The sequence below is a fragment of the Eleutherodactylus coqui genome, chromosome 3 (assembly GCF_035609145.1).
Source record: "Eleutherodactylus coqui strain aEleCoq1 chromosome 3, aEleCoq1.hap1, whole genome shotgun sequence".
NCBI lineage: Eukaryota > Metazoa > Chordata > Amphibia > Anura > Eleutherodactylidae > Eleutherodactylus > Eleutherodactylus coqui.
In genome coordinates, this window is record NC_089839.1 from 78,629,601 (window position 1) to 78,643,167 (window position 13,567).

Sequence of the window (13,567 nt, forward strand, 5' to 3'; positions counted from 1 at the left end):
GATTTAGCATTTTGTTACAGTATTTTTTGGAGCACATTGCAGTGTTTGACAGTTTTCCTATGACAGATAGTTCTTCTTTATTACATTGTAAAGGGCAAATTTATATATATACATATATATATATATATATATATATATATATATATATACACACACACACACACTCATATATATATATATACACACACACACACACTCATATATATATATATATATATATATATATATATATATATATACATATACAATTATCTAGAAATACAAATCTGTAATAGAGTTCCCGCAAAGCTGGCAAAGCTTAGATAAGCTTATTTCTATAACTGTGACTTTTAAGGGGGCACTGCAGTTGGCACTGCTAATGTGCACACCCACTCACAGCTCATTTGCATGTCTTTCCTTTATGTATACCCTTTGTATACACACTCTCTCTCTTGTTGTATATACATATGGTTATACAGTACTATCTTTTTGCAGGGCTTCTTCAGATGACCATATGTGCAGATGCACTCACCTTAGCACTACGTATTTGTGCAGTGAACGAGGTTGATTGCACGCATATCAGCTCATATGACTGTACTTTTGGTGCATGCAGGGCCTGTTCACATGCGCATGCAAAATACTCCCCCTTGATTTAAAAGGCGTTATAGCCTAATGAGGTCCAGAAGTATTCTATTTTTCAAAGAATTGTGCATTTGCGTATCTTCCATAGACTTCTATGGGGACATTAGCGGCGTAGTACACAAAAAGGTAAGGCACGAAATGCGTGCACAAAAGACATTAATGACAACTAACCTATTGACACCAAGGGATTCTATATTCTGCACATTGCGCATGTATATTTTGTGCGTGCAAATGCGCCCATCTGAAGAAGCCATTAGGGCTGCTTCACACAGGCATATGCATTTTTGCACGTGACTCAGCACAACATATTTGCACTATGAACGAGTCTTTTTTGCACACATCGGTGTAGTTTACTGCATTGTTTGCGCTCGCAGGCCATGTTCATTTACGTGAGGCAGACATTTAAATGGCTGTTCAGCCTTATGAGTTCCAGATGTGTTCTTTTTCTTGCGCAATTGTGCAGTGTTTCACGCATGCACTTGCATATTGTGCGTGGATTTGCGCATCCCCACTGACTTCTATGGGGACCTTTGGTGCACAAATGTATGGGAAAATAGAGCATGTTCTGTTTATGGTGCCCGCAAAATTGGACAATGTTGGTGATATCAGTGGGTTATATTCTCTGCGTATGCTATCACTAATAATGATATAATGACCAGCTGTTAACATGCAGACAAGATCCTCTAAGCTGCTGTATTCAGTATACTGACCTCATTTATCAGCATGCGACTAGCCATGGAGAGACGAGTTTTTGGTGGAAAGTGACTAGTTATCATGATCCTCAATCCAGCCTCAGAGAATGACAGTTGATGTGGATATGCAGAAAGTATCTCATCCACCATTATCACTGAGGTTTTACGGTGAAAATTTCCTATAAATAATAACAAAAGTGTGATGATTCTTTACAACACTAAATAAGGGCGGTGTGGTTAGTTTAGAAGAACACTTAAAGGAGTTGTCCAAGTTGTAGCTTCTCTGTAAAACCCATTCTCCATGTGCTAACCTAACATAGGCATCTACCCACCTCACCCTGCTGTGCTACTCAGTGCTCACTTCCAATGTTTGTTTATAGGCTGCAGTCAAACCCGCTTTACGGGAAATCGCCGGTGCTGCAGCCAATGACAGAGCTCAGGAATTGAGCACTGAGCTCTGTCATTGGCTGCAGCACCTGTGACATCCTGACTGGGGCAGTCAGTAAACATGACATCATAAGCAGCAGCATGTGACACAGCGGGGAGCAGGGAGAAGTGAGTACATGCCAATTTGTTATGTTAGCGCATGGAGAACAGGTTTTACAGAGAAGCTACACCTTGGACAACCCCTTTAATGCACCTTTACACGGGATAACTATTGAGCGCATAAGTGTTTAAAAGCCGTTCCAACGACTATCGCTCCTGTGCTTTCACACCAGAGCGATAATCGACCAGTGAATGAAGGCGCAGTGCACCGAGGAGCTCTTCCGGCCGCCCACCTCCTTTCACATTATTAGGCAGTAGTGCTGAGCGAACGTACTCGGTAAGGCCGATTTCGCAATCGAGCACCGCGATTTTCGAGTACTTCACTACTCGGGTGAAAAGTACTCGGGGGCTCTGTAGGTGAGCGGGGGGTTGCAGAGGGGAGTGGGGGGGGGGGAAGCGGGAGAGAGAGAGAGCTCCCACCTGTTCAGCGCTGCTACCCCCGCTCCACCACGCCACACCCCGCCCCACAGCGCCCCCGAGTACTTTTCTCCCGAGTAGTGAAGTACTTGAAAATCGCGGTGCTCGATTGCGAAATCGGCCTTACCGAGTACGTTCGCTCATCTCTATTAGGCAGTCATTTAAAGTTTACACTTAGCAGAAACGAAACGACTAGCGACTACTGGGCGACTTCTCGATCGGTGCCCTGCCCGGGGCTGTGTCTACATTGTAAGGCTACTGACAAAAATCGTGTAAAGGTACTTTTATTTAGAGCCAAAGATAGTAGATGCATTTATGTAGAACATCTTATGAATTGAAAGCCCCTCATAATAGTTTACAGTATGTAATTTACGATATTACATTGTTTTTGTACCTCACTGTATTCATTATCCTTTTAGGCCTCTTTCTCAAGACCGTATGCGTTTTCACGGTCGGCCATAAACGCTAAAACAATCACATGAATGAAGAATAGCCGCGAACAAGTCCCGATCTTTAGCCATGTGTTTTCTGTCGTTCACACAGCAAACATTTACGCTGCAGCGTGGAAATCCCTTGATCGTCAGTAATCCTTAGAGTGACTGCTAATGCTTAAATAGAGGCAGCCGTCTTCTTTTCCCAGCTTTGGATGCAGCTATACTCTCCCCCCACCTCCGTTTTTTCAGTTCCCATAGGAGCTTCTGGGAGTCTCCAGCGTATCTCGGCCATAGAAAGGGCAAGACGTATCTTTGGATGCCGTGTATAAGATTGGCGACCAAAAACGGTTGTCGACGTTCTATTTTTGCCGCTGCTATTTTTTGGGCGCCTAAAAATCACTCATCTGAATGAATATATTGGAATCCCATTCTTCAGATGGTCGAGATTTTTGCACGATTTTTGAAAACAGCTAAATAGCTGCATATATATAATTGTGTGAATAGGGCGTTATTGTGTAAGTCATGTGCAATTTCACTCATAAAAAAACGACACTCCAATGCTCTTAGGGCTCCTTCACACTGGGAAAAAAAGCTCTGCCCTGTCCCACCCCTTGTCCACAGCCAGCAATGGGAGGAGGCGGGATGGGGCTCTTAGCTTTGTCCCATACCGCCCCTCCCATTGCAATCAGGCAGAGGGGAGGAGACAAGAGGGAGGGATTTTAGCAGTCACGTTGCTAAACCCCCTGCCACCTCCCTTCTCCGGCCGCTGTCATTGGCTCCCATAGGAGCCCATGCAGGTCCAGGATTATCTTTTGGGCCTGACGTAAAAGTCAGCCGCCTGGTGCTATATTGGCCGGCCTGGTGCTTTTATGTTGCAGGAATACAACCATGTGATCTGATGCATTGGAATCAAAGCATCAGATCACAGCGTATATTGGCCAACCGTGAAATCGGCAGGTTGATATATGCTCGTGTGAAAGAGCCCTAAGTATGACGTGTAGAGGTTGCAGTTGGACCTTGGAACTGGTGCCTGGTAGCCCAATAATTAATCTGTCACATAAGAAGATAACAGTTCTATAAAGTGCACTTAAACCCCTTCAACATCCCCTCGCAGCCCTGGGCACTAAGGGTGCTTTCACATCTGCATTGGGTTCTGGTTCCCTGCTCCTTTCAGGGAGCAGGAAAGGGGGATCCCCGTGGCCGAACAAGTGCCTCTTATGACAGAACCAAACAGTGCCGAATGGAACCCATTGACTATAATGGGTTCCGTTCACTTTCTGCTCAGCTGCCGACTTTTAGCTGGAAAAGTGGTGCATGCAGTGCTCTTTCTTTCATTATCTTGTGCCGATCTGTCAGAACCTCCAGTGTGGATGTAAAACCGGCCTTACCCATAGATATACAAGACAAATAACAGATATTGATACATTTATATGACAACAGAAGTAATGAAGAGGGACAGAAGAGGTGGAAAGGTGGGGCTTCACTGCATCATTCATACCATCATCGATAACATATTAGACAATTTAGGTCAACTACCTTTTTTGAGTAGCACCACAGTTGCATCACAGTTGATGTTGTCATCTATTTCTGCGTTACTTGCCAGCCCATTTGCCAGGTTTCCTGCTCCTTTTTTTCTCTTTTCAAAGCACTGGTGTATAGACGAATTGTATCTAGATTAAAGAGACCGTCTGGATTACTAATTATACATAGCTGGTCCTAATTTCCTAATAAACCATCATCTTGAGCTATTATGTACAAGCTAGGTTAGCAGCAGTTAGGTCTACAGGCAAACAACCTATAACATCCTTAAGACCCATTTCGACCAATCATGACCATTTCTATCATTGACTTTTGTAACCTTGTTAGTTGTTGTAACAGAAGGAAGAATTGCGACTCTGTAGAAAGCAATTTGTCTTTAGGTTGTATTCACATGGATGAGTGCGATTTTGGTCATTCAAAAACTGACCGTTTTCCCATGCGATTTTCATGCTATTTTCTTGTTATTTACATGCACATTTTTTGCGCGCGTTTTTCTCTGCTCTGCACTTCTTGGTTCTTTTTTCATGAGATCCCTATAGTAACCTGCATTAAAAACCTATTGCTCTCACATGAAAATCGCATGCAAATCTAACGGCATGCGATCGTGATGCGTTTTTTTAACGCTCCCATAAAAAACAATGGGCAATTCTTAAAGAAGAATCACAAAAAAAAAATAGGACATGCAACGATTTTTCGAACTCGAACGATCAGTCCGAGAGAAAATCGCTTGTGTGAATTAACCCATTCAAATGTATGTGTTTATTTCCTGTGGGAGTTCTGTCCGTCTTGGAATAGGACAGAACTCACTTGGGAAAATTGTTCTTGTGATTGCACCCTGCATGCATGAATCCTGCACTGAAATCCACATCAATTCTGATGAGAATCTGCATTCAATGCAACCTCATTCACGTACCATGGAAAATTTCTGCATGGATTTCTGGAGGTGTGGCGGAAAAAATCTGCCGGGGAAATAAGCAGTATGCTAATCATTTCAGATGGAAATGCAGAACAATATTATCATTTAACCCCCCACCCGCACCCCCACGAAGTTTAGGATAGGCTCTGTTCATTCCGCAGTAAAAGAATATTATAGTTTTGGATTACCAGAGCTCATCCTAACTCAAACGGCTGTAGCTCCATTTCTATCAGGGTGTCATTTGGTGACATTCTTTTGCTGTCATTTGAAATCATGTTCCTAGCCTTTACAGACCCGGAGTTACAGCTATTTGAAGTAGAGTCAGGAATATTGAACTTACAGCTGTAATTTTTTAGTCAGTGTGTGCAGAGGAAGAAGGGAGGGGGGACCAGCCTAAGCAGAGAAGATTTGTGATTCCCCAGTCCCAGGGAAGGGGGTGCTATGAATTTCTGTTCGTGTTATCATTCCCCCATCAGTCAGAGAGCATATTTGCTCTCTGATTGTCACATAGTGTTTTTTTTTTACCAGAAAAGGAGTGAAATTATGAGGACTTGCTCATTTAATCACTCCTCTACACTGTTTAACCCCACAGATGCTGCAGTCATTACTGACCATGGCATCCAAAGGTTTATACAGAATACAAAATTAATAACTGTTTTACACAAGGCTTTAAATATTAAAAAATAAAAGCAACACAGAAAGCCCTGTGGTATTGCCACATCGATAGCAACCTGTACCATAAAATATTACATTATTTATCTATCATGGAAAATTCCAATAAAAAAAACAATAGCCGTTTTCTGATCATCTCGCTTTTACTAAACAAAAATAAAAAATAATTGTAAAATTGCATTTACCTCAGAATGGTACCAATAAAAATGACTAGTTGTCCCACAAAAAAACAGGCCCTTATACAAATCTATCTGCTGAAAAATAAAAATGCTCTGGTCCTGGAATGTGGCGCCACACAAAAAGTATTTTTGTAAGAAAAAAAGTGTTTATATTGCGCAAAAGGGGTAAAACATAATATAAACTCCATGGATTTCGTGATGACTTGTACCCTGTTTCCCCAAAAATAAGTCCTACCCTGATTTTTCAGGATTTTCAAAGAGGCTTTAAATAAACCCTAGCGGCATTACAGAAAAAAATCAGTATATTACCTAGCAGGCTCAGTCTGGGTCCCTCACGCTGCTCTCAGGAGCTCCAGCGTGCTTGCTGCAGTCCACAGCCGCCCATAGAGGATCGCTTCCTGGCTACAGGATTCACAAATCCTGCCTCAGGAAGTGATGGCTGTGATTGGTTTTTGAGCGCTGCTCAGCCAATTATCACAGCACTCGATGAACCAATGCGATGACAGTGATTGGTTCATCGAGCGTTACATTGATTGGCTGAGTAGCGTTATGGGAACCAATCACAGCCATTGCATCCTGGAAATGGGGTTTATGAATCCTGTAACCAGGAAGCAATTTTCAGTGGGCGGCCGAGCACTGCAGCAAGAGCGCTGGAAAGCGGTATAATAAGACCTTTCACGAAAATAAGGCGCAGTGCCTCTTCTGGGTCAAAATTTAATATAAGACAGGGTCATATTTTCTGTACAATAAGGGTAACATAATATTTATACCACACTGTGAATGCTATAAAAATAAATCACAAAAAGCAAATGTAAAATTGCACTTTTTCATTGCCTCCAGCATAAAAAAGTTATTCAATACATTAAGACCCACTGGACACAGGCAGATTTGCATTGCGGAATCTGGAGCAGACGTCTGCCTCTGGATTCCGCAGCAAAAATCTTCCATAGCATGCAATGGAAAAGCGATTTTTCCTGAACACGAGTGGAAATCAACTGTGATTTTTCCGCTTGCGGAGAAAAAAATTGCAGCATGCTCTATTTTTAGGCAGATTCTGTGCAGACGGTTTCCATTGAAGTCAATAGAAGCCGTCGAACCAGCCTTTTCAGCTGTCTAACCAGGTTTTCCGCAATCATCATTGTGAAAGGTTACAGGATCTGCGTCATCGCCTAGCAATGGTGCGGCAAAGTCTGTACTGCGCATGTACGCCGGCGTGCCTGCCGGACCATCCGCTGTACAGATTAAGAAGACTCTGGACAGGTAGTTGGGGTCACCGGCCGGGCACAGGGTCAGATTCCGCTGCGGGATCCTGCATGCGGAATCCGGCCCGTTCGTGTGCAGGCAGCCTTAATGTACTTGAAACTGTTTTTTTTTAAAAAAGTTAGGACTCATTGTAAATACAAGGAGTCATACAGCTACACTGACAAAAAGAATAAAAAATTATGACCACCAGAACATAAAAGGGGACACGATTACTGGCTTTTAAGGCTACAATTTGTTCTGTCACTAAGAGGTTAAAAGTGCACTTCAGGCGGCTGAGTTCTGCAACAAAAATATATTTACATGAGGCATACATTTAACATCTACAATAAAAAAATTACATTTTTGGTAGGGTTTCTCCAATTTTAGCCAGGAGGTTAATGACAATACAATGGTAATCCTGCAGTGTCAGCCTCGGATTTTTACCACACCCCAGATTTTAATTAGATATACTAGGTAAACCTACATGTCCAGTAGTGCTTCCTATCAATAATAGGAACCGCTAGTACTTATGATCAAGCCAGAAGAATAATTTGTAGCAGATTAATCAAAGTATTTACATCACAGATTGGTGAAAAAAAGTTGCCAATTTTAGCGCGTACTATGTTTTACACCAAAATTTGCAATTTTAACTTTTTCTGCCACTTTTGATTTGTGAGGAGAAAAAGGGAAGCTTAGCTGGAGGAGACAGGGCCTCCTGTGATACATCCCAATTACATCTGATTTATGGTAGAAACCATCATGAATTATAGAGTAAATGTACATCAGCTCAAAGTTGGCGCCTCTTAACAAATTAGGTGCATCTTTTCTCCCATGTCCTGTTTATTAGGACTGACGTTTGTCCCAAAGCGTCTACTAATTTACCAGATAAAACCGTAGGCACATGGACAGTTGACGGGTACTGGTGTATCTTGACGCCAACGGAAGCTAGGGGCTGACCTGACTTTGCTGGGGTTTACGTCCCCTGTCAAGCCCCTAGCTTCCGATTGGCTGTTAGTGACTGACTTCCGTGTGGCCTGCCTGCAATTGTCCCTGCAGTCATTCTCAGGGTGGAGAAGGAAAGGCTCCCTGCCATGTTCCCCACTGTCACTCTCACCGCAGTACAGCGCCAGAGCGGAGGTGTGGCGGAGCTGAGGCAGCGCAATAAGTACAGCACTGGAACACAGAGCAGAGGCTGGGTGAGCCTAGGCACTGCAACACAGGGCCGAAGCGGAGGTGGGGGGACCTGAGGCACCGCAAGAAACACAGCACTGGACCAGGGAGTGGAGGCAGCCAGGAGCTGAGCTGCACTAAGTACATCGGCAGACCAGGCACTGGAGGCGGGGGGAGCTCACTCAATGCAAGAACGGCAGGGCCAGGGGCTGGAGGCACGGGGGAGCTCAGCGAATGCAACAACTGCAGGGCCAGAACGGTGAGAGCTATGCCACGGCTCAGACCTCGCCCCACTGTCAGTGTTCCCTGCTGTTGCCACCTCAGCTCTCAGTGTTCTCCCTGCTGCTGTTGTATGAGCCAATCGGAAGCTAGGGGCTTGACAGGGGGCGTAAACCCCAGCAAAGCCAGGTCAGCCCCTAGATTCCTGTGGCGTCAAAATACACCAGTACCCAGTTGATGCACCTGAGATTCTTGGGCACAACTCACAAGATCAGTTACATTTGTACCTTCTCCTTTGCTGCTTTGACTAGTGTGGTCTATTTTCCCATCTATGTGTGGACCCAACTCTAAACAAGAGTTACCTATTCTTGGTAACCTTTTTTTTACCTTAAAAAGGCTTAATTGTATTTCTAATATTAATTTGTATATTTTATTTTCAGTGCCTGATAACAATAATGTTTTTCTCCTTCCCATTTTTGTTGACTGAACATTACTGAGCACCAGAACAAATGAAGAAATATCAACATCCAAATAATAACTTACTTCATTATAAGAATGTAAATAGCATACAGTGTGACCAGAATGACGGATTCCCACCTTCAAAGAGAAATCAGAGTAGATGAAAAAGTATTGAAGAGCTGCTAAAGTCAGAATAAGAAATACAAACACAACTCTTACATAAATTCTCCAGCCACTAACCCACAATGCTCTCTTTAAAGGTACGGAAGGACACTTCCAGCTAGTTCTAGTTAAAGGGATTACCTATCAGGACCAACTCTGCTTATATGCTTCCTAGGACACCCTCTATGTGAAGAGCTGCATTGACGAACCAGCTGTAATCATGCATATCATGCTGCTTGCCACTGTCCAACCAATTAGAGTTCACCTTTCATTTTCTATATTGCTTGCAATTAGTTACAAAGGCAGTTTCAGTACATTTGGAGCTCTGCGGGGGCCGATCAGGGGTGGAACGCTTAATGAATATTATTTGCATAATAATTATTATGGGTTTCAGCACTATTTTTATATAGACATATGGTTACTGTATCTTCTACTATTCGTGTGAGAGATGCTCATTAAATAGATCACCTACTGTATCATTAAAGGGGTTGTACCAGAATACACTTTTATCACCTATCCATAGAATAGGTGATAAAAGTCTGATTAGTGATTGCTAGTTAGATCAATGCTGAGACCCTGACCGAACGGTGGACCTGTGTCCCTGTCTTCTTGTCACTGTGGGCTTTTGCACCTACCACCAGTGACGTCAGATTGAATGCCATGGCAGTTGCACAAGCATGCCGCCACTACGTTCATTTCAACTGATGGAAATAACTGAATACAAGAGCTTGGCTATTAAAAATGAATGCGCAAACTCCACTCCATTCATTCTCTTCCTTACTGGATGCAGTATATCCATTTTATTCAGGCATAAAAATCATCGTTGGCTCGTTCACTTATCGTTCGGTTTAAACAGTGCTCATTCAGTCCCTCTCATTCGCATATACAGCGAATGTGAAAGACTGAACGATTCTCGTTGCACAAACTAACGATGTATCTGCCTGTCTAAACAGGCTGTATGAGAGCAAATGAGCTAACGATGACGTCACAAGCTTGTTCACACAATAATCGGATCGTCTAAAAGAACCCTTAGGCCGGCTTCACACGGGCGTATGCGTTTTTGCACACACCTCAGTGTCATGTATTTGTGCTATGGACCAGGCTTTTTGTGTGCACATTGGCGTATTTGTACTATACTTTTTGTGCAAGCAGGGTATGTTCATTTGTGCATGGCAGACGAACACAGCATTTAAATGGCTACAGATGCCTGAGTTACAGATGTATTCTTTTTTTCAAGGAATTGCACAGGGTACCTCACACCCTGCTGTGCATTGCACTCGCATTTGTGCAACCCCCGTAGACTTCTATGGGGAACTTCGGTGTGCAAATATACATAAAAATAGAGCAGGTCTGATTTTTCTTTGCGTGCACAAAATCAGGAGATGAAAACAAAAATCAAAATCAATGAGTTCTATTCTTTGCACATTGCACACGTAAACTTCACACGCGCAAATCCGCTTGCAAATGCGCCAAAGTGAAGTCAGCATTATGTTGCTTTAATGTAACAATTATCAATTAAAAAATCGTTACTCCTTCGGTTTGAATGCGAGCCAATTTTTCAATTTGTCGTTCAGTTTCAGCAGGACTGCAAATCATCGTTGGATCGTTCACTACTCGTTAAACACTCACGCTCCCTGTTTCACATGCTGCCTTCCAACAGGTGGCGCTGCAGAGGTATTGTTCCATCTCTCTTATTACATATTACCCAGAGGAGCATGAATGGCCTTATAAGTCTCCTCACTCACTCACGTTCCAGGTGCTCTCCCTAAGGAGAAAAAATAGTCTTCCAGACCCACATAGGAATGTGGAACATAGAACAAGAAGTGAACGATTCTCAGCGATGACCTGACTTTCACGAGTGCGAACGAGTTAGCGGTGACATCACTCGCTTGTCTGCTCATTCAAAACCAATGAGACTTCCACTAAACAGACTTTTCTCACTTGTCCTATGAATAGGTGACAAAAGTCTATTGTGGCACAATCCCTTTATATTTTGCTTTGAAAGGTAAACTAATGATCAAGATCTGGCAGCTCTGCTTTACTTACCAGGAAACTTTTTCATCATATATGAACTGTGAAGAAAATAAAACCAAAAAGTTATTAAATCAGTATAAACAACGAGGATGTTATTCATAGCATGTTCAGTTTTTAATGCATAGTCTAAGAAATAGATTCTGTAAGGAAAGCATTGAACAGCGCCATTTTATCACTCGTAGATTCTGCTCTATTAAAAAAATGCCTTACTTTTCATTTTATTCTCTCTAAGTGTAAATTGTAGATTGCAAGCTCCTTCTCCACAAATCACCCGTGTGCAATCTCCACAATACAAATGATACTAGATGAATAAAAACATCCATACGACCACTAGATGGCGCTTCACTACTAGTTATCTATCCACAGCTTCCAATGATCAACTCATTCGCAGTGGGGAACACAATGACAAATGCTCTTCCTAGAATGTGAAAACAGTACAAAATGGTCCTATAATGTACTGTCACGAGCCAGCATCACTCTGAAAAGACCTTCTTTGGCAATAAATACATATTTTTAAAGACCGTTTCCTAGCTGTTGGCAGATTTATAGCAGGTGATCCACCCACATGAGTTAGCGTTCTTCTAGGTCCATCAGCATCTAAGATTTCATAAATCAAAATGCCTATTAGCAATAGACAGAAATGGTTTATGGCCAAAATGCACCAATTTAGGGATACAGAACTGTCACAGCTACAATTGTTCTTCTTTTAAGGGGAGATATACAAGAAATTGAAGTCAGACGAAATGTGTTAAGATTACAGCCGAACGTCGGCTATGAACATGACTTAACATCCTGAAGGGGCAATAAAGCCAAGGTTTATTCTCACAAATCATTCCTTTGGCTTTTGTATTAGTAACATGTACAGTTATGTAAAACGCGGCATCTGTTCACAATTAAGGGCCCATTCACACAAACATATTTTCAGGCCCTGCGCGGTCCATATATTGCCCTATTGTAGAGCATATGCTTTATTATAGTATATAAGGCCATTCACATGAATGGATTTTTCACATGGTAAAAAGTCAATAAATATACTATTCACGTCTGTTTTGATGGACGATGAGAATGGTATGCAATGTGCAGAGTCTGTGGAGGTCTGATGCGAGTTGTGGCCAAGCTTCTTGGGTGCAACTCGCATGTTGCCATGTTAATCCTTCCTTACAGGATAATAGAAACAGGAAAATGTATGGTCACATGTTCAGTATTAACTTGGTACTGCAATACACACACATTAAAAAATCCCTCCCCTAGAAGGAGTTGTAAGAATGGGATAAAACTTTCTCTGTGTGATTGTAACGTTGAAATAAGTAAGTGATTACAATATCAGAGCAAAAGGATTATTTATTGTGGAAAACCGACCCCCTTATAGGGAGGTTCTAGTACCCTGTTGTACCACCTCTAGCTTGGATACAAGATGTGATAAAGGTAGGCACGGAAGCTACAGTACCCTCTTGTACCACGTCTAGCTTGGATGCAAGATGTGATACAAGCGGGCATGGAGGCTCTAGTACCGTGTTGTACCGCCTCTAGCTTGGATACAAGATGTGATACAGGCTGGCATGGAGGCTCTAGCACCCTGTTGTACCGCCTCTAGCTTGGATACAATATGTGATACGGGCGAGCATGGAGACACTAATACCCTGTTGTAGTGTCTCTAGCTTGGATAAATGATGTTTATATCAGAGCAAAAGGATCATTTATTATGAAGAACTGAGCCCTTGAAGGGAGGCTCTAGTCCCTGTTGTTACACCTCTAGCTTGGATGCAAGATGTGATATAAGTGGGTATGGAGGCTCTAGTACCGTGTTGTACTGCCTCTAGCTTGGATACAAGATGTGATATGGGCGAGCATGGAGACTCTAGTACCCTTTTGTAGTGTCTCTAGCTTGGATAAATGATGTGATATGGGGGGGCATGGAGGCTCTAGTACTCTTTTGTACCGCCTCTACCTTGGGTACAAGATGTGATACTGGTTGGCGTGGAGACTCTAGCCCCCTGTTGTACCTTCTCTAGCTTGGATACAAGATGTGATATGGGCGGGCATAGAGACTCAAGTACACTGTTGTACCACCTCTAGCTTGGATACAAGATGTGATACGGACATGCATGTGGGCTCTAGCACCCGGTTGTACTGCTTCTAGCTTGGATATAAGATGTGATACGGGCGAGGATGGAGTCTCTAGTATCCTGTTGTACCATCTCTAGCTATTATACAAGATGGGATATGGGCTGGCATGGAGGCTCTAGTACCCTCTTGTAGCGCCTC

The 13,567-nt window shown here is 42.8% G+C and overlaps 1 protein-coding gene across 1 annotated transcript in view; it reads right to left on the reverse strand.

Annotated features, from left to right (window-relative positions):
- SLC24A3 (solute carrier family 24 member 3) overlaps window positions 1-13,567 on the reverse strand; it is a 327,458-nt gene that overhangs the window by 30,368 nt on the left and 283,523 nt on the right. The window contains exons 8-11 of the mRNA XM_066595769.1: window positions 11,315-11,340; window positions 9,191-9,244; window positions 4,247-4,380; window positions 1,332-1,492 (exon numbers count right to left, since the gene is read on the reverse strand). Coding sequence (XP_066451866.1) covers window positions 1,332-1,492; window positions 4,247-4,380; window positions 9,191-9,244; window positions 11,315-11,340 — 375 coding nt within the window. The remainder of the gene's footprint in view (window positions 1-1,331; window positions 1,493-4,246; window positions 4,381-9,190; window positions 9,245-11,314; window positions 11,341-13,567) is intronic.